This window comes from Nicotiana attenuata, unplaced genomic scaffold (assembly GCF_001879085.1).
Source record: "Nicotiana attenuata strain UT unplaced genomic scaffold, NIATTr2, whole genome shotgun sequence".
Taxonomy (NCBI): Eukaryota; Viridiplantae; Streptophyta; class Magnoliopsida; order Solanales; family Solanaceae; genus Nicotiana; species Nicotiana attenuata.
This window is the reverse complement of record NW_017671777.1, coordinates 195003-217129: the sequence shown is the minus strand read 5'-3', so window position 1 is coordinate 217129 and position 22127 is coordinate 195003. Positions and strand designations below refer to the sequence as shown.

The 22127-nt window shown below is 37.9% G+C and overlaps 2 protein-coding genes across 6 annotated transcripts in view; both read left to right on the top strand.

Annotated features, from left to right (window-relative positions):
- The first annotated feature begins 3550 nt into the window (after positions 1–3550).
- On the top strand, positions 3551–6197 carry LOC109210167 (pentatricopeptide repeat-containing protein At4g04370-like). The gene is made up of 2 exons (XM_019373544.1): positions 3551–3648; positions 5789–6197. Exons 1-2 carry the CDS (start codon positions 3551–3553, stop codon positions 6195–6197), a joined length of 507 nt encoding a protein of 168 aa, XP_019229089.1.
- A 2449-nt stretch (positions 6198–8646) lies between these two features.
- The window catches only part of LOC109210171 (serine/threonine-protein kinase CTR1-like), a 33497-nt gene continuing 20016 nt past the window's right edge, over positions 8647–22127 (top strand). For all 5 annotated transcript variants that reach the window (XR_002065505.1, XR_002065503.1, XR_002065504.1 and 2 more), the window contains exon 1: positions 8647–9427. Coding sequence is in view for 2 of the 5 variants with exons in the window: in XM_019373550.1 (XP_019229095.1) it covers positions 8963–9427 (465 nt within the window). In the remaining 3 variants the exon portion in view is untranslated. The remainder of the gene's footprint in view (positions 9428–22127) is intronic.

The following is a 22127-nucleotide window of genomic DNA, read 5'->3' as shown; positions in this document are numbered from 1 at the left end:
TTCTCAATTGCCTTACCAACCTCTCTCCTCCTTAAAGCTTCCCTTTCCCCTTTCCCTTCTTCCTGTTTCTTCTTCCAGCAATAAAATACTATCTCCGTCTTACATATCTCATATTTTCTCGTAGTGTTTGTGTTTGTTCGAGTCACTGCCCAGTTTTTTATTGTGATTTTAATAAGTGAAATTTGATATGGTTTAATGATAAGCAAAATAATTATTTTGTACGTGCAGTGTTACAAATAATTATTTCTAATATCTTTTGAGAAGTTCATAGTGATTTATTGTAAGAAAAATTAGATCAACCATTGAAAGACCTTGAAACTTGAAAATCATAAATTGCATTTGTCGAGTTTGTAATTGTTTGATTAGATTTTGACTGGCATGATTAAAATATCGATTGGCAACTGTAACTAAATGTTGAGTCAGTTTGGTCGAGACTTGGAGCTGATTTGAGGTGATTGAGATCGAAATTATCAGTTGAAAATCGAAGAAGAACACGACTACAGTAATAATCGAAGAAGAACACTGATACCTAACAGTATACCGCTACAGTATACTAATATAATATAGGAGTATATAGTTATACTACAACAGTATACCATTAAAGTATACAAATATATTGTTATGGTATACTGTAATAATATGCAAGATATTGTAACAATATGCTGTAATAGTATACAATATACTATAATAGTATACTTATTACCCGTAAATTCACTTGCCTTTTCCCTTTTAATTTGTTTTAAGCTTTTACTTAGCGTGAGCAGCAAATTGAAAATGCATAAAATAAAATTATAGTATGCTATATAATGTAACGGTATACTCTTACAATTAGATCCTTTTAGAATTTTTAAATTTTTTATTGACAACTGATATTATTTCAGTTTAATAATTGAAATAAACTTTTTCTAACTCTTTGCGTACAATTGTATACCCTGTTGGTATAACTATATACTATACTGGTATCAAATGTTAGTTAATATTTTTTTGGTTGTATTAGCTACATTTAATTGGGACACAATTTGATTTTTCTCTAGTAATAATATATATATAAGAATAATAAAAAATAGTGAAAATAGTAAATAAAATTAGATTATGAAGAGAAAAAGAATATATAAAAAAGAAGTTAAATGAAATTAGAATAGGAAAAAAGAAAAAAATAAGGAGAAAACGAGAAAAAAGAAAAGGAGAAAAGAAAAAGAAAAGAAAAGAAGCATAAAAATAAAAAAGAATCGGAAAATAAAGAGAAAATTCCCTACAAAACCTACTATGGGTAGGAAATGTAATTAGTTTATGGGTAGAAAAATAAATGGGTAGACAAAGGTAAATAGTTTTATTTTTGTAGATAACTGTGTCAAAACCCCTTTATTATAAGTTGAAAGTGAAGTTGATAGTCCTCGTAATGGTAATACAAATGTTTATAAATTCTTACCAAAATATTCTATTTGTGGAATAAAATACTTGGTAAATTTGATAGAAATTCAAATGTGACTATAATAATAGTCAAAGATGGGTAGTTAGGCCTCATGAGTAGCCGGAAAATAATTACTATTATTTTCACTCATCTCCCGATGAATAAATTATTTAATTACTTTGAATTTAAACACATCACTCTTGGGTAGGGGTGTAAATGGTTCGGTTCGGTCGGTTATTTATAAAATTTATACCTTACCAATTTTTCAGTTATTCTATTATGTATAATCAAAATTAGACTTTTTGAAACCGTCCAAATCATGCCGATTTCTCTTCGGTATCGGTATGGTTCGGTAAATATTCGGTAATTTTTTCAAATGTAACGTAAATATCACTACTAGAAGTAGAATACAATCACATGCGTAATTTTGTATGACTTAGCAAAACTCTCTAGATATTTTTACAGTTTAAAAGGTGATAAATTAAGAAAATATAAAAGATGGCTAGAGTATAGATCCATCAACTATTCTACATCAGCGTAGAAGAAACTAAGAAAATACAAAAAATATAAATCAGACGAGTGGAAAGATATTACCAAGCCGGGTTTCAAGAATAAAGTCTATAGAAGATTAAATATTCAAAAAGATAAAGCTAAATCATACGAAAGGAAACATATGCAATACATTATAGTTTTCTACTCATAATCGCTGTATGCATAATGCCACCTAATAAAAGGATATCCTGCTTCATATACTCCAATAATTCTTCCCGTATCTGGATAAGATTCGACTCTTGCACTTTATCATACTGTATACATCCTTTACCCCCTAATTGGGGACAGAGATTTTTAGCTAAGGTATTGAGATTACTCGGGAGAAGCATGAGTAAATCCCTTAGACAAAATAGCATTTTCTTATCGCGATAGACAACTAACTCATATAGCAAGTTGTTCCTCATAAGAGGTTTAAGTCGACATAAACAATCGGTTAAAATAGTCTAATGAGAAAGCATCTGTTCACGTTCGTAGTTGCAATAAGTTTTCTTTTTTTAATCGAGATTGGCTTGTTACAATATCTTGTATTTTGCTAGTATATATGCTGGAAATAATTTAATTTCAATAGGAGTAGTATAATAGATTTGGGAATTAGGATTTTAAGTTTAATTACTTGTTAGCTTGTAACTATTTCATAATTCCAAGGTCCCGGAAAATTTTTAATGCTTTATCATTTTTAAACTTAATATATAAATATATTTTTTACATTGTAAATTTATTCGATACGGTTCGGTATTTTTTCGGTTTATTTTTATAAAATAAAAAGTCTACCCTAATTATCGGTTCGGTTATATATTTATATAAAAACCTACGATTTTATTTTAAAAAAAAACTAAAAATCGGTTCGGTACGATACGGTTCGGTCGGTTTAGTCGGTTTTTAAATATCCATTGACACCCCTACTCTTGGGCATAGATAGGTCTGCTAAACCCAAAATGAATAACCTCATAATCTCATATTCTCTCTTACTGCTCTCATGGTGAAATTCTAAGAAAAGATTTCTTTTTTCTTCGGGTTAAGTGAGTCTCTTAATAACTAAAAAGAACAACTTAAAAGAGAAGAACCTTTAAAAAAACTAAAATTTATGCTTAAACAATACTCCTATAGTGTACAATTAGATAATTTTATCCATGGTTATTGAACTTTTGTGTTTGTTACCCAAAAGTCACTTTTTTTTACGTAAAAATCATTCAACTTTGTGTTCATTATACAAAAGTCACTTTTCTTTCTTTTGTTACACAAAAATCATTTTACTTTGCTCTAGTTATCACAAAAGTCATATTTTTATTTGAAAAGTCTATTATGCCCTTGATATTATATAAACCTTCATATTTATGTAATACCTTCTATATTATATACTATATAATACATTTTTAACTATGTATTATATTTATAAATAAAATAACTTAATATTATTTTATTTTTATTTTTATGATATATTCATTAATTTAATTTTTTTTAACGTTAATTTTCAAAATATATTAGTAGCGTTATTGAATTTGTCAGTAACTTTAATATATATTAGTAGAGAAATAAATCGGCAAGTACATTTTCGTGAGAAAATTCGCAGGTAAACAAACAAAGAAAATGAGGAAAAAATCATATGTTAATCTGAAGGAAAATCCCTATGTATTACATGCGAATTTAGCTGGGAATATTTTCCTCGGGATTTACCTGGCCAACTGGTTGTTTGGAAAATTACATTACTAGAAATTCGGAAAAAAACATCCAAAAAAATCGACCAAAGTTGATCGGTAATGGCCAATAATCGTCCAAAACGTGACCATTAACGTGTGGTCGGTATTTTGAAGGTCGTAAGGGCATACCGACCAAAGTTGGTCGGAAATTACCGACCAACTTTGGTTGGTCAATTAAATTCAAAAAAAAGAATTACTGAAAAAAGTTGTTTTAACGCTACTAATACATCTTTAAAATTAAAGTTAAGAAAAAAATTAAATATATAAATATATTATAAAAATAATAAATATAATAATATTAAGTTATTTTATTTATAAATAAATACCTAGTTAAAAATATATTATATAGTATATAATATAGAAGGCATTACATAAATATGAAGGTTTATATAATATCAAGGGCATAACAGATTTTTCAAGTAAAAATGTGACTTTTGTGATAAGTAGAGTAAAGTAAAATGATTTTTGTGTAACAAAAGAAAGAAAAGTGACTTTTCTGTAATGAACACAAAGTTGAATGATTTTTACGTAACCAAAAAAAAAAGTGACTTTTGGTAACAAACACAAAAGTTCAATGACCATGTATAAAATTATCTCGTAAAATTACAATCATCAAGGTATCGATGAATTTGTCCTAATTCAACGTAAAATCATCTATATATATAAAGTTGGGAATGAGAAAGGTGATGTGGCACCTTCCTATGTCCAGCATTGTAATTTATCTTTTTTCGTCAGTTTTTTAGCCATTTCTCTTATTTTGCCCTTAAAAATTTGTTGAAAAATAAAGTCACTCCCGTTAAAAAGTTTACTGTATATGCATTCATTGGTCAATTAAATAAGAGATAATTTTATCTATGGTCATTGAACTTTTGTGTTTGTTACCTAAAAGTCATTTTTCTTTTTTTTTGTTACGTAAAAATCATTCAACTATGTGTTCATTGCACAAAAGTCACTTTTCTTTCTTTTGTTACACAAAAATCATTTTACTTTGCTCTAGTTATCACAAAAGTCACATTTTTACTTGAAAAGTCTATTATGCCCTTGATATTAACCCTTCATATTTACGTAATACCTTCTATATTATATACCATATAATATATTTTTAACTATGTATCTTATTTATAAATAAAATAACTTAATACATTCGTATAATTAATTTTTTCTTAACTTTAAAATAACTTTATTATTACTACTACTATTTTTTCTTGTATTGAGAAAGTATATTTGGATTGAGGAGTATTTGTTGTTGCTTGTTGCTCTTTGCACTGAGCAAGACATATTTGCTAGAAGGAACTTCCTATTATTTAGCATTTTTCGGTTTTTTTTTTTGGTTTATGCTTCACGGAAATGTGCTTGTGCCTTTAAATAAAGCTTCAATTGATGGGCAATGAAACTCAAGATTATTATAGAAAGACGATTATGAGAGTTATCTTGGTCTTTTTTCGTTTATTCTTTCCGATATTTTTTATAGATTAGTTTTTGATACGCATGAAATTTTTATTTCCTTCTGTTTCAATTATATTTCGGAAAAGGTCCAAATATGCCTGTGAACTATGCGAAATAGGACAAATATGCCCGTCGTTATTAGTTTGGCCCAAATATGTCCAAACCGTCCAATAAGTGTGCAAATTTGCCATTATTAGACGGAAACCATTTTTTTTAATTTACTGATACCAAACCCGACCTAAAAACAACCGACCCGACCCGAGCCACCATAATTCTAAAAGACCCAAAACATATGCTTCAGCTATACTGTATCACCCAGCCCTAAACAGACTTCCCCACCCCTTTCCCTCTTCCATCAGTCATCTTCTTCCTTCTATCTTCTTCTTTGTCCATCTTCTTCCATCTTTAACAACAGGCCGTTCATCTTCTTCCTTCAGGAACAACAGAGCTTCTTTCTTTTCTTCAATTTTGGGTGGTCAGTGTTTGTGGATCTCACGTGTGTTAGCATAATACTAGATGTTGGGGAATGCAGCAGTACATGATATCTGATGCTCCTTGTTCTCAAAAGACTTATTGCAATTGCAAATATAGAGCTGCAATAGTACATGATATCTCATAATAGCTGTTGGATTTGAATTAGATGTGCATCTTGAGACATCACTTATGTTTATGTTTATCTCAGGACTGTTCAGAATGAACGTGCAGACAGAGCACTTCAAGTGTTTCAAAGCATGTTGTGTAGTAGAATTGAACCGTCTACAACTACTATAGCAAGTGCCCTTGCAGCTTGTGCTCAATTAGGTTCATTGAAAGTAGGAACTTCTATACATGGCTACATGTTGAGGCAAAGAATTGCCATAGAGACTCCTGCCCAAAATTCACTTGTCACCATGTATTCAAAGTGTGGCTATTTGAAGCAAGCACTTGTTGTTTTCGATATGATAAAAAGCAGAGATGTGGTTTCCTCGAATGCAATTGTTGCAGGGAATGCTCAGAATGGGCATTTAGCAATGGACTTGCATCTGTTTTATGAAATGAGGATAGCCCATCAAAGACCTGACTCAATTACAGTTAGGCACGGCTTTAGTTGATATGTACTGCAAATGTGGTGACCTGGACAGTGCGAGTTTCCAGAACAACCACAAACTAAACCTCATCACAACACTAGAAATTTAACTATGCTGCTTGAGTTTCCAGAAAGTTGAGAAATTACACAACACCAGATACATGAACTGAACGATGCGAAATAGTTAAGAAATTACACAACATATGAAGTGAACACAAATGCTGCTGACAAATTACAATACAATGCATATTACAACCATTTTCATCCAACCATTACAATACAATGCAACTAAATTATACAACTAAAACAACCATAAGCAATTACAACCATAAACAATTACAATCATATTTTCAAGTCTTCCCTCAAAACATAAAACTAACCACAAATCCAATAATGAAACCCAAAAACATAAGAAACAATTTTTCCACCCTGTTTCCAAGTCTTTCTTTAAGAAGAGCATCATTATCATTTTCCCTTTTCAATTTGTTGATGACAATAATAGCTCTTGATGACAATAATAGCTCTTGTTGATGACACCTGAAAAAGCGTTTTCTGGGATTCATTTCAGTCCGCGATGTGAGATGGAGTGCAGCAACTCCACATCCACACATCCTTCGACGGCTATTTGAAGAACTCGAACATTCCGACATTTCAGTCCGCCTGTTGTTCCTGAAAAATTAAATGGGTGGCGGCCTGTTGTTCCTGAAGGAAGAATATGAACGGCCTGTTGTTAAAGATGGAAGAAGATGGACGGCCGAAGAAGAAGATAGAAGGAAGAAGATGACTGACGGAAGAGGGAAAGGGGCGGGGAAGTCTGTTTAGGGCTGGGCGATACAGTATAGCTGAAGCATATGTTTTGGGTCTTTTAGAATTAGGGTGGGTCGGGTCGGGTCGGGTCGGCTGTTTTTAGGACGGGTTTGGTATCAGTAAATTAAAAAAAGAAAAGAAAATATGGTTTCCGTCTAATAATTGCAAATTTGCACAACTGTTGGACGGTTTGGATATATTTGGCCAAACTAATAACGACGGGCATATTTATGTAAAAATTGTGTGGGGTAGCGACTTTTTAAAGTGGTATTTATTTTTTATCCAGCATTTTTAATGCTGAGCAAAAGTAGCCACTAGTGTATTAAAATTAATATGAAAAGGCAGTATTACCCTTTGCTTCCTAAACGGAAATACGCCATTTTCAGATCCATTCCTTACAGCTCCACTTCTCCTTCTGCAATGGCGTTCTGGGGTCCGTATGAGTGTTTCTATTATTTTCATATATGAAACCCAATTTTGAACAGAAGAAACGAAATGCATTAATCATATAAATTTTATAAGCCTCTCATTTTCTTTTTTGTATGCTTTCAGGAGTTGAGTTGCTTGGTTTCACTCATAATAATCACAGACTTGGAGGACGTGACTTTTGGTTTTCTAAAAGAAGTGACTTTTGGATTTTCTTAAACAACAGATAATTAGGAAAAATATGGTAAAAAGCCAAAAAGTTGAGGACAAAGATAATTGTGTTAAGGACATGTAGTCCTGAAGTCCTAAAGTTAAATTCAAAAGTTAAGGACATGGTCCTGAACTTAGAGTTTCAAGTTCAAAAGTTAAGGAAATGTAGTCCTGAAGTCCTAAAATTAAGTTCAATAGTTAAGGACACAAGTTCAAAAGTTAAGGACATGCAGTCCTTAACTTACAGTTACAAGTTCTAAAGTTAAGGACAGACAGTCCTTAACTTATAGTTACAAGTTCAAAAGTTAAGGACATGCAGTCTTTAACTTACAATTACAAGTTCAAAAGTTAAGGACAATATGTCCTTAACTTTGATTTCCAAGTTCAAAAGTTAAGGACAGACAGTTCTTAACTTACAGTTACACGTTCAAAAACAGTCCTTAACTTACAGTTACAAGTTCAAAAGTTAAGGACAATAGGTCTTTAACTTTGACTTACAAGTTCAAAAGTTAAGGACGCTTGGTCCTAAAGTTTTAGTTCCAAGTTCAAAAGTTAAGGACATGTAGTCTTGAAGTCCTGAACTTAGAGTTCCAAGTTCAAAAGTTAAGGACATGTAGTCCTGAAGTCCTGAACTTAGAGTTACAAGTTCAAAAGTTAAGAACATGTAGTCCTGAAGTTTTGAACTTAGAGTTCCAAGTTCAAAAGTTAAGGACATGTAGTCCTGAAGTCCTGAAGTTAAGTACAAAAGTTAAGGACATGAGCAGAAGGGTATTTTCGTCCGGGTAGTTAAAGTTTATTAAAGCAGTGGCTAAAGACTAAAGACATTTTAAACGGTGGCTTAAAAGTAAATACATGTGTTATTAGTGGCCAACCGTTCACTTTCCCTATATTTGTCCTATTTCGCATAGTTCACGGGCATATTTGGACCTTTTCCGATTCTATTTTAGAATATATCATTTCTATATCTTTTATATGGACAAATTCACTAGTTAAGGTATAAAAGACATGCACCAAGTTCAGCTCCCCAAAAAAGGAAAAAATAAGTAAAGGTCAGAAGCCGGAACTGTCAACCGTTCACGCATTTACGCACAAAATTCTCTGCATCTTTCCGCCTCATGACCGAGCAGCCCCACTTACTATAATTAATTCCAATAAAGCCAGCATCTCTGCTTTAATTGTTATTCTCAAAATATTGCAATTACACCCTCAAAAACTGAACATCCATTATCTCCTTCATTTTTCTCAGTGAGAGAAAATTTAGAGAGAGAAAGTGATTTGAGGTGAGAAACTGCACTGCTACAGTATAATGGCAGTTGTTTGGATTTTTGTAAATTGAACATTTTCTCTATGGAAGTTTCTGGTAGACGATCGAATTATACTTTGTTGAATCAAATTCCTGACGATACTTTCGTCCAGCCGCCACCGCCGAAGTTCTCCGCCGGAGCTGACTTGATTGAGGACCGCATGATGCAATCACAGAGCCGGGTCGGATCATTGCAGTTACCCGGTTCGGGAGGATCGCATAGGCAATCAAGTGAAGGCAGCTACGGTGGTAGCTCGATCTCCGGGGAGTACTACGCGGAGACTTCCTTTGGGCTTAGAAATGACGGTTGTGGCTCGTCGGCGGCGGCAAGGAGTTGGGCGCTGCAGACGGAGGAAAGTTACCAGCTGCAGTTAGCGTTGGCGATACGGCTCTCTTCAGAAGCAACCTGTGCTGATAATCTAAACTTCTTAGGTCCTGCAGCCGACGAATCAGCATCCCGAGATTCAGATTCTTCTGCATCAGCGGAAACAATGTCACATCGATTGTGGGTAAGATGTTTATTGCTTTAGGAATCCTTTGACCATTTCATAATGGTAAATGAGAGAAATACGAGTGTTTGGCTCAAAAGTTAACGATATACTTTGTAAGCGATAAAACAATCAAAAAATAGAGAAGGGGTAAATCGTAATCAAATGTAATAAACCTAGAGATGCAAAGATGATAATATTGTTGTAGATCTAGTGTTGCAAAGATGATAATGTATGTTCATAAGATATTTTCGTCAGAAGTAGAGATATAGAGAGAGAAAGACAGAAAAGGAGAGAGTTGTATTAGATCAGCTGATGGCCTTTACAATGTGGAGGTTCCCTTTATATAATAGGAGACCTTCCTCGAAAGAATCAAAAAGTTACAGAGATAGGTAACGTCTCCCTAGTGTAGACGCTGAGTTCTAAACGACGTCGCTTTGGTCCTCACGGCCGAGTCGTACCCGCTACGTTTAGTCGGCGTACACTCATTGGGCGTACCTACTGGCGTAGAGATACTGAGGGTCAAATTTGACCCTATACAACGAGGAGTTGGTTTAGATTACAAATGCCTTATGCTATAATGTAGTAGCTGATTAAGTGGTGGATTATGAGGTAATCCAGGACTCCAACCCAAAACTTTGAGATTGTGGGTGAAATGGTCCAAGACCTTTATAAACTTATTTGAAAGCCCTTACATAATCACGTAGAGCATAATATGTGACTCAATCATCCCACATATGGTCTAATTTTTCTGGTTTACACGTGAGCTTTAATATGGGCATATGGGTGTGAGAATGGGCGTTCCTCTATCTAATACTATCTGAAAGAATCTGATCATCCAACCTAAATCCTTTCTGATAGAATGGAGTGACCCAGGACCTTTTGTGAACTCTTTTGGAAGTCCTTAGACAAGCTTATGTAGAGCAACAATATAACTTGACTTAGGATTTGGTTTAGACTACAATTGTCTCCACGCCTTAAAGTTGGTGATTAAGCGGGTAGTTAAACGTACTTTCCAACTGCGAATGCACTCGCACAATTATTATATTAGAGTCCCATGTTGGTTGAAGATTGATACTATTGTCTCTCTCTATTGTTTTGGACATTTCACATCATAAACTAGCTTTTGGGGTGAGTTAAGCCCAAGGTACATTTTTCTTTGGAAAAATACATAAACAGACACTTAAAGTTGGCTCCAACGTCAGTTGAACACTCCATGATCCTTTAGACACTTCAATTCGCCTCCAATGTGTCTTGTGGACACTCGAAACCACTAGAGCAGATGTGTGCATTACAATCGCCAATGACGTGCAAATGAACGAATTAGACAATGATACACGTCGTTAGTGATTTTTTTTCGAAACATGTAATTAAAAAAATGAATACAAGAAAAAAATTCTTTTTCTCTTATTTTAACCATAACAGAAACCCCCCTACCTCCATTCTTCTTCCTTCCTCCTCCCCTTCCACCTCCTTTTCAATCAAGCTCTGTTAGTTGTTGGTAGAACACCCCATTGTTAATTGTTGGTAGCTCTGTTAATGTAACGTGTTCTTGGAGAGGATGAAAAAATCAAAGAGGAGATTTTAAAGATTTGCGGCCGATTTCATGGTGTTCTCAGGTGACACTCATGGTGGAATCGCGATGGTGAAGGGTGGAAAAATGGTAGAGAGAGGTGGTTGAAAGGGTGGTTTAAGGAGTAAAAGAAGAAGAATTGTGAGGAAGAGGGTGAGAACGCGAGACCCAAAATGGTGGGATCTATGTGTATTGTGCTTAAAATGGTGAGTTCTCCTTTTTAAATGGTGAATGGGAAATTGAATAAGAAGAAGTGTTGAGGAAAAGGGTGAAAACATGACACCCACATTATTAGATAAAAGAGAGACGAAGATTATAACACAAAATTTAAAGATTCATGCGCTCAAATTTTGTTTAAAAGACAAATATTTTGCCATGTCAACGCCGGCTGTCTATTTTGCCATGTCAGCACCGGGTGTCCACAAGACACATTGGGGGAAAGTTGAGGTGTCTAAATGATCATTTGGTAAGTTGGAGTGTTCAATTGGCAGTTGGGGCCAACTTTAAGTGTCTATTTATATTATTTACCTTTTTTTTTTTGATGAAGTAAATTAGTTTCATTAAAGGGCATCAAAAAGATGCAAAGAGTACAAAAGAGATAGGCTAATTAGCTCCATTTACAAAAGCCTATGCTACTATCAGCGAGCTAATGAAATCCACAAAAGTATCAGCACTATTAACAGGGGTGAGATAGTTCCGCTGAATAAGTTAACTAAACACGCAGCCTTGAGGGAGTAGAGTGGAGTTGATATGCCATCAAAACACCATTTTCCAGATTTTTTTGATGGATTTGTCAACTCTCCAAAAATACCAACTTTCAAAAGCTTGCTTTGTTGATTGTGGCATAACCCATTTCAGACCAAAGATAGTGTAGAAGAAGTTCCAAAATTCTTTTGCAACTGAGCAATGGAGAAATAGGTGGTTTACACTTTCTGACTATTGTTGGCACATGTAGCATCTATTAACTAGTGCTATGTTCCTCTTGATTAGGTTGTCTTGAGTGAGACAGGCCCTATTTAGAGACAACAATGTGAAGCAAGTCACCTTGGTAGGCACTTTAGTTCTCCAGATATATTTCCATGGCCAGTTATCTATTATTGGATTCTAGTCACAGAGGTGAATGTATCCTTCTTTGACTGTGTACTTGCCTTTCTTAGAGTTTCCCCAAATAAGTTTGTCAGGCTGTTGATCGTCGATGTTGTGACCTTCTAGGGAGCTTAACATTGTAAGTAGGCTGTTGACCTCCCAATCTTGCAAATTTCTTCCGAAAGGTGGGCACCAAGTGCCACTGTCTCTATTTTGAGCAATAATGGAGTCTTTGTTCAAGGCAATCTGATATATACTGGGAAACATGTCTTTCAGAGATGTATTTCCGAACCATCTATCCTTCCAAAACTTAATACGAGTTCCATTCCCAACTTTGAAAGTTGCATTTAGGAAGAATTCATCCTAGTGGTTGCTGATGTCTTCCACAGACCAACTCCATGAGGAGTGTTTGTTTTCTTAGAACACCAGTGGTTGTGTGCTCCATATTTAGCAAGCATGATGTCCTTCCATAGCCTAGATTCCTCCTGTCCATATCTCCAGAGCCATTTTAAGAGCATAGCTTTGTTGTGTACTTGTAGATGGCCCAAGCCTCCCTTGAATTTTGGTTGTGTTACCTTGAGCCATTTCACTAGTGGGAATTTGTGTGTTTTGCTGCATCCTTCCCATAAGAACTTCCTTCTGAGTTTGTCCATCTGCTTTAGGACTGAGGTTGGAATTGGGAACAAAGACATGTGGTATGTGGGAAGACTATCCACACTATTGATTAATGTTAACATGCCACCCATGGAGAGGTATTGCATTTGCCAAGTCGCAAGCCTCTTTTCAAACTTCTCTGGGACTCCATTCCAAACTTCTTTTGATTTGAATTTAGCTCCCAAGGGAAGTCCCACGTATGTGGTTGGGGAAGTGCCTTTTTTGCAGCATAGGATGTCTGCTAGCTCCTGTCTGTTGGGGACTGCATTCACAGGGTATATGATGCTCTTTATCATATTGATGTGGAGTCTTGATAGTGCCTCGAAGATCATCAGTGTCAGGTTGAGATTCAGTGCTTGTGATCTCTCAGTACCACAGAAAATAAGAGTATCATCCGCAAAGAGTAGATGGGATACTGTAACTGAGCTGGCAGGATTCCTCCCCACCTAAAAGCGTTGTATCCATTGCAGTTGCTTAGCCTTCTCCAACATTTTAGTGAGTCCTTCCATCGCCAGAATGAATCACAAAGGGGAGAGGGGATCCCTCTGCCTTAGGCCCTTTTGGGGTGAGAAAAAATCGATCGGGCACCTATTTATTAAAACAGAGTACTTGATAGTTGAAATGCAATAGTTTATCCAACTTATTTCTCCCCAAAGCCCATCTGCCTCAAGATACTAATGAGGTAAGACCGGCTTAATTGATCAAATCCTTTTCAATGTCCAGTTTGCACAACACGCCTGGTTTTCCACTTTCATTCTCCAATCTAGCACTTCATTGGCAATCAAGGAAGCATTAATGATCTGCCTGTTCTTGATGAAAGCATTTTGTTCCCCCGATACTAGTTTGTCAATTACCTTCTTGAGCCTCTCTGCTAAAAGTTTTGAAACCAATTTGTAAACACTACCTATCAAGCTAATAGGTCTGTAATCTCTGAGCTCTATAGCACTCTTTTTCTTTGGAATTAGGGCAATGAAGGTAGCATTGCAAGCCCTAACCATGTGACAGCTCTAGTGAAAGTGATTAAGTGCAGCTATGATGTCTGTTTTAAAAGTATCCCAATTTTTCTGAAAGAAAACCATAATGAAGCGGTCTGGACCTGGTGCTTTATCAGGGGCACATGATTTCAAAGCTTCAAGCACCTCTATTTGTTCAAATGGAGCTTCCAACCAGTTCTTCTCTTCTATGCTTAGTGAGGAGATGCCTTCAAATTTTGCACTGGGCCTCCAAGATTCATTTTCACTACATAAGTTCTGGTAGAATTCCAGAATCTCCTTCTTGATCAACTCTTTGTCCTCAATGATTTCATCACCTATCCTGAGCCTATCAATGCAGTTGGTTCTTATGTTGTAGTTTGCCATCTTCTGGAAATATTTGGTATATTTGTCCCCCTCTTTTAGCCATAAACATCTTGATTTTTGTCTCCATGAAGTTCTTCATCCATTGCAATCCGTCATAGTTCCAGTTTCAGATTAAGAACTCTCAGTTTTTCTCCTGGAGTGTGAGCTCTATTATCTTGAATTTGGTCTAGATTTTGTAATTCATCTAGAGCCCTACTTCTCCTAACATCAATTTTGCCAAAAGATACCTTGTTCCAGTTGCTAATGTCTTTCTTAGCTTCTGCGTGAGAATGAAATCAGGGGTTCCTACCACATTGTAAGATTGCCACCGGTCTTTGATTTTATCAATGAATCCCTCTGTCTGAAGCCACATATTCTCGAATTTGATTAAGAAGAGGTGGCTTCCCAATCTCCATTTTCCAAGAGGATAGGTTTATGATCAGAAGGGACTCTTGGGAGAGTTAGTTGATTTATTGATTTGAATGTATCGCTCCATTCCAGGGAAACCAGGAATCTGTCAATTCTTGAAGCTTGGAACGAGTTTTCTCCTCTTGACCAAGTGTATTGAGCTCCCTGAAGTGGTAATTCGATTAAACCCAAGTCTTATATGTTTTCTGAAAAGACATTCATTGCTCTAGATCTCCTTGTGCAATTCAATCTTTCACTTTCAAATCTGCATACACTGAAATCCCCTCCAATCACCCATTGGTCTGACCATAGACCTTTGCAGCTAATTCATTCCAAAAAACACCCCTTTCTGGATTGGTATGTGGTCCATATACCCCGGTAAAGACCCAATTGAAGCCTTCTTGTAGACTCCCAAATCTGCTGGAAATTGAAAAAGTCCCGGTCTGAGTGTCCACACAGTTCCAATATCTTCTGTCCCATAGGATAAGAATACCCCCTTTAGTACCAACAACTTGAAGCTCAGCCCATGTCACCCATCTATTTCCCCATATTTGCCTTATCAATGATGAGTTCCATTGTTCAATTTTAGTTTCCTGTAGGCATACCACATCAGCACCCCATTTACGGATAAGAGAACTGAGTGTGGTCCTTTTATTCCTGTCGTTTAGCCCCCATATATTCCAACTTAGAATTTTGATTTTCATTCAGGTGATGTTTGGTGAGACCTGCCCCTTTCCGTTCCTGCACTATCATTTAATCCCCAGTCTAGCCTTTTGAGCTCAGATTCCCTCTTTTTCTTCCCTTTCTTGTGTGTTGGAGTTGTTGAATTCCTTTGCTGCTGCAAATGAACTTGTCTTTTCTGTTCCATGTGCAGGATGATGTCAAGAGTTTCATGCTCGAAACCCATGGCATTAACTCCAAACGCTTTGCATGCTTTAGTTAATGCCATCTTTGTCCACTTCGAGGTTTCAACAATAGTGGGTTTATCAATTATTTGCATGTTGATGTCCTCTCTGTTGTGCCATGGTAGAGGCAGGAATTCACTGAGAGAAAGAGAAGAATATTCCGATTACGTATCAATGACCAGTGATTATTCTTGAGCATGGAATGGGAGCGCCAATGGAATTGAATTGGGGATAGTTTATGTTTCATCGTTAACATTGGAGGATGTTGTAGCCAGAGGTCTTTTGTTTGGTGGAGATTTGGGTTTGCAATTGTGGACCTCCACCGATAGTGGGTCAAAATGAGGCTCAGATGAAGGCCTCATTTGTTTGCACTTAATGGAGGTCTGAATCTTAATCATTCAGATCTCAGACATTAAGTGCGTTTGTTTTTAAAGTCTGAATTTTAATTATTCAGATCTTAATCATTAAGTGTGTTCGTTTTTTTTACTTCACAACCACTTAATGGGTCTGAATAGGTCTGTATGATTAAGATCTATAATAGAGACTTAATTTCATTAAGATGCTATCACATATTCATTATTGACTGTCGTCACCGCCTATCATTATCAATTACCACCATGCCGCCGCCACCACCATACTCAACTACCACCACCAACTCCACCACCACCATGTCACCATCATCCTCAATCATAGCCGCCACCATTATCGACCATCACCACCCACTATCCCCACCACTCCGACCACCATCATTCTCCCCCACAATCAACACTCATCCACCTCAACTACCACAACTGACCCCCATCACCATCAACAACCACAACCGACACTGTCTATCGTTACAACCTACCACCACCAACCCACCACCTTCCTCAGTCACAACTACTACCACCACCCGTCATTATTAACTATCACCAACCACGCCACCACCATCCTTAATCATAATCGCCACCACTACCAATCACTACTAGCTACTAACATGAACCACCATCATGAACCTAAACTACCACCAACCACCGCCTCTAGTCGGCATTCACCGTTAGCCATCACCACCAACTATCATATGTTAAAAAGCTATGTATTTTATTGATAGAATATTAGATTAGTTATTTCATTTGAATTTTATGTTTATTAATTTTTAAATAAAGATAAATTTTATACATTTAGATGATAAAAATCAAACAGTCTTAATTATTTCTATTCAGATCTTAATACACATCTTAATATATTCAGATGTGTATTCAGATTCAGACGTCTTAATCTTAAAAAAAACAAATGAGGCCGAAGTGAATTTTGATTTATTGGAGCATGGGTCCGATTCTACAATTCTCCGTTTAGCAGTTTTGGGCTTCTTCCTTTGTGACTTTTTATCTGGGCCTGAATAATATGAGTCAACAATTTGGCCCAATTTAGCTTTTCCTTTGCTAGAAATAATCTGATTACGCTGGACCCGGTTCAACCCAACCGGTCCAGTAATCAATTTTGAATTAAAGCCTGTAGCACCCACGTGCCTTTTTTCTGACCTGCTAGTTGACACGACTGCAGTAGGCTTCACAAGGTTCAAAAATCATCCTTCAGCTTTTTTGGCAGGGATGCTGATATTGCCGATCGGCGACGGAGGAGATTGAGATTCTGGCACTATTGTGACCTCATAGCGCCATTTACCCACTTCCAATGTTTCTGACTAGAATTCCTCACGCAAATTCTACCCAAAATAAATGGGATCTGAATTTTGTGTCTTTGTCAATCCAATATAGCCACCGCATTTCTGAAAGTTTCCAAAGACCATGCATCAAGAGGGATGCCGATGACCTTTATCCATAGGTGCTCCGAATTTTTTGTGTCTTGTGTAGTGCCGGTGGTCGGCGACCACCAGTCGAGCTTCAGATGTCGCCCATTCCAAAACCAGTCTCCATTCTTGATTCTTCTCGCTTCTTGTTTAGATGGGAACTCGAACAAGAAAAGATTATCGTCGATGGGTGTCACTCTGATTCCAGAGGATATTTGCCAACGAGAGGTGAACCACTGAACCACTTCTGAATCACTTAAGGATTTGGGCTACGATTGAAGGGGTCATTGAATCTGCCGACGAGACATCTGCTAAGAGGGTGGTTGACATCTGCTCTATTTAGGTTTGCCGTTGAGTGTTCCATCTTCTCCGGCCAACTCTGTATTTTTGCTGCCTCAAAATACGATCTCAATTGGGGTTCCGGTGGTGGGAAAGTTCTGATATACTTTGTGATAACGCAAAGGTTGGGTGATCTAAGAACTTAAAGAAAATATGTTGATGAAATGCGGAAGTAGTAAAGAAATGCAAGCGGATTAAGAAAAGCAAGAAAAATAAACTAGATATGTCACGACCCAATTTCTCCACAGGTCGTGATGGCGTCCAATACCGTTGTCAGGCAAGCCAACGCGGAAATATTAATAAATTCTAGTTCTACCTTTTTCCAAAACAGTTACGAAAAATCTCTAAAGTTGAATTTCAAACAAACGATAATTAACATCGTACCAAAAATAATTATACAATCCCAACAAAAGATAGTCTACTAATGTGTGTGCCAAGACCTAGTGTCACAAGTATGTGAGCAACTAGTAGAATATACAAAAGAATAGTACTATCCTACTGTCTGAAATAGAGTAGACAGTCAAAAGTAAAGAAAAGACTCCATCGGGCTGCTGAACGGCGTAGGAAGGGAGCAGCTCACCATGGAATCTCGGCCGGATCAAGGGTATGCACCAGCCTGGTAACCAGATGTACCTGCCACATACCCTGTACAATTAAGTACAGAAGTGTAGTATGAGTACATAAACAATATGTACCCAGTAAGTATCCTGTCTAATCTCGAAGAAGTAGAGACGAGAGGCCGACTTGACACTTACTAGGGTCAAATAATATAATAAGTGTTATTCTAAGCATGGCTAGCACAAATGATTAACAATTTGTAGCATGAAGTAAACAGGTCTTTCCTTAGTTGATGTCACAGTTAGCCGTTTACACTTCAGGGCATATAACAAAATTTCGTTCACAACAATATACCAAGCAATAAGCATACGCAAGTAGTGCCGAGGTCGTACGGCCCGATCCAACATAAAAATAAAGTGTGCACTGCCGGAGGGTCTAACGACGCGAACCATAGATGCATCTATTACCCCGCTCGCGAATCATACATGCGACGCGGTCAAATGTAATTAAACACAACAACAGGCAGACAAGAATATATATTAGGAGATTACTCACGAAAATATCCACTTCTCTATAAAAAGGCCAAGAAAATGATGTTCCTCTTATTAGATTCATTTACCACATTCAACATGATTTAAGCAATCCCAAATTAATCCCCAAGTTACAAAAACATCACATAAAGCATGCTTTTGGGTCCTAGACTACCCGGACTTAAGCATAATAGTGGCTACGCACGGATTCTCGACACCTAGTGCGTACGTAGCCCCCGCATTTAGTGGCAAATTATTCAATTATTGCACCTATAGGGACAATTCCCTCTTACAAGGTTAGATAGGAGACTCACCTCGCTCCAAAGCATACTTCCAATATCAAGAACGTGCTCAAGCCCTCAATTTGGAGCCGAACGATCCAAGGCTAATTAAACGAAGTAGGAACTAGTCAACACAAGCTCAAGAGTATATATTTTAATTACTAAAGTAATTTCCCAACCTTAAACACAAGTTTCCTACAATCCGGCCCCGGGCCTACATGTTCGGATTCCGAAATTTTTCGAAGAAAGTTGTTCTCTATAACCTAAGGATCAATAATATATGATATCTACTTCATTCCATAACAAATTTCGTAGTAAAATCTAAGTTTTATCAAAACCCTAGGTTTTGCTCTAATCCCATGATTTTCACTAATTTTTGTGTGTTAATCTACCCAAAACCCAAGTATTAAACTCACGTTAAGTAGAAATAACTTACCTCACAATGCTATGTTGGAATCCCCTCTTTGAAAGCTCCCAAATCGCACAAATGTAGAGATAAAATGAAACAAATGGCCTAAGTCCCGTTTTTAAAAGCTGTGTCCACGCCTTTGATGTCGCATTTGCGACATCAGGTTCGCAAATGCGAACTCGCAATTGCGACAAAATCTTCGCAATTGCGAACTGGCCCATCTCCTGCTTTCATCGCAAATGCGATCCTGGGGTCGCAAATGCGGACCCTGCAGGGTTCGCAATTGCAATGAAATTGTCGCAAATGCGACGCTGCCCACTCCTGCCTTCATCGCAATTGCGTTGGTTTCCTCGCAATTGCGAACAAATTCCTCGCATTTGCGAGACCTGCAACTTCCCACAGAAATACCAGAAAACTTGGGTGTTTTTCACCCCCAACCCATGCCCGAAACTCACCCGAGCCCTCGGGGCTCCACTCCGAACACCCACACAAGTCCAACAACCTTGTACAAACTTGCTCGAGCGATCAAATCGCCGAAATAACATCTAAAACTACGAATTCAACTCCGAAACGCATGAAATCCTTTAGAACGCTCAAATTCCTATTTTTACAACCGGGCGTCCGAATCTAGTCAAATCAGTCCCATTTCTCACCAAACGTCACAGACAAGACTTAAATATTATGTTGGACCTGTACCGGGCTCCGGAACCAACATACGGGCCTGATACCATCATGATCAAACATTATTAAATTATTTAAATCCTTGGAAATTTTAGTTTAACAATTTCTAACAAAAATTCATTACTCGGGCTAGGGACCTCGGAATTCGATTCCGGGCATACGTCCAGATCCCATATTTTCCTACGGACCCTTCGGGACCGTCAAAACACGAGTCCGAGTCCATTTACTTAAAATGTTGACCAAAGTCAAACTTAGCCTTTTAAGAAAATCTTAAGGAAACAAGTGTGCCTATTTCAACCCAAACTCTTCCAAATCCCGAACCAACCATCCCCGCAGGTTGTAAATTAATTAACGCAAGCACGGTAAGTCTCATGTAGGGGGACGGGGTTCTAAAAGGCGAAACGACCAGTCGGGTCGTTACATCCTCCACCTTTTAAACCAACGTTCGTCTCGAACAGATTTAGATTCATACCTGAAGTGCCGAATAAGTGTGGATATCTGCTCCGCATGTCCTCCTCGGACAACCAGGTCGCCTCCTCGACTGGTTGGCCCCTCCATTGAACCTTTACTGCAGAAACCCTCTTGTACCTCAATTGGCGCTCCTGCCTATCAATAATGGCAACTGGCTCCTCCTCGTAGCTCAATCTCTCGTCTAGCTGAATTGTGCTGAAATCTAGCACATGGGACCAGTCGGCGTGATACCTCCGAAGCATAGACACATGAAAAACTGGGTGGACTCCCGATAAGCTGGGAGGTAAAGCAAGCTCATATGCCACCCCCCCAACTCGTTTCAACACCTCAAATGGGCCAATAAACCTTGGGCTCAACTTGCCCTTCTTCGCGAATCTCATGACACCCTTCATCGGCGAGACCAAGAGAACCTTCTCGCCGACCATGAATGATAGATCACACGCCTTCTAATTCGCGTAACTCTTCTGTCAGGACTGTGCTGTGCGAAGTCTTTCCTGAATCAGCTTCACCTTCTCCAAGGCATCTTTCACCAGATCTGTACTATACAACTTAGCCTCTCCGGGCTCAAACCACCCAATAGGAGAACGATATCGCCGACCGTTTAAAGCCTCGAATGGGGCCATCTCTATGCTGGACTGATAACTATTGTTGTAAGCAAACTCGGCTAAAGGCGGGAACTGATCCCACTGTCCTCTAAAGTCAATCACACATGCCCTAAGCATGTCCTCCAGAATCTGAACTGTCTGCTCCGACTGTCCGACGGTAAGAGGGTGAAATGCTGTACTGAGCTCCACGCGGGTCCCCAACTCACTCTGAACGGCTCTCCAGAAATGGGAAGTGAACTGAGGGCCTCTATCTGATACGATGGAAACAGGCACACCGTGCAACCGGACTATCTCCCGAATGTAAATCTGAGCCAACCTCTCTGAAGTGTAAGTAGTCACAATCGGAATAAAGTGTGCCGATTTGGTCAACCTGTCAACAATGACCCACACTGCATCAAACTTCCGCAAGGTCCGGGGCAATCCCACTACGAAGTCCATAGTGATGCGCTCCCACTTCCACTCAGAAATGGGCATCTGCTGAAGTAGGCCACCTGGCCTCTGGTGCTCATACTTGACTTGCTGGCAATTCAAACACTTAGCCACATACTTAACTATGTCCTTCATCCGTCGCCACCAATAATGCTGTCTCAGGTCACGATACATCTTCGTAGCACCTGGGTGAATAGAATACCGCGAACTATGTGCTTCCACTAGAATCCTCTCCCTCAAGCCATCAACATTAGGAACACATAGGCGACCCTGGAGTCGCAGGACATCATCCTCGCCATTAGAAACCTCCTTGGCACTACCCTGTAGCACCGTCTCTCTGAGAACTGCCAAATGTGGATCATCGAACTGCCGGGCCTTGATCTCCCCCAATAATGAAGACTGGGCAACAACACACGCAAGGACTCGGCTGGGCTCTGAAATATCCAACCTCACAAGTCTGTTAGCCAAGACTGAATGTCCAAGGCTAGTGGCCTCTCCTCTGCTGGAATGAATGCCAAGCTACGCATACTCTCTGCTTTCCTACTTAAGGCATCCGCGACCACATTTGCCTTGCCCGTATGATAAAAAATGGTGATGTCATAATCCTTCAGCAACTCAAGCCATCTACGCTGCCTCAAATTGATATCCCTCTGCTTGGACAAATGCTGT

What these genes read in the sequence shown, in the direction of transcription:
- LOC109210167 (XM_019373544.1), top strand. Translation starts at nt 3,551, where the DNA reads ATGAGGAAAAAATCATATGTTAATCTGAAGGAAAATCCCTATGTATTA. An exon ending in GGGATTTACCTGGCCAACTG is followed by an intron (nt 3,649 to 5,788) that starts GTTGTTTGGAAA and finishes TGTTTATCTCAG; the next exon opens with GACTGTTCAGAATGAACGTG.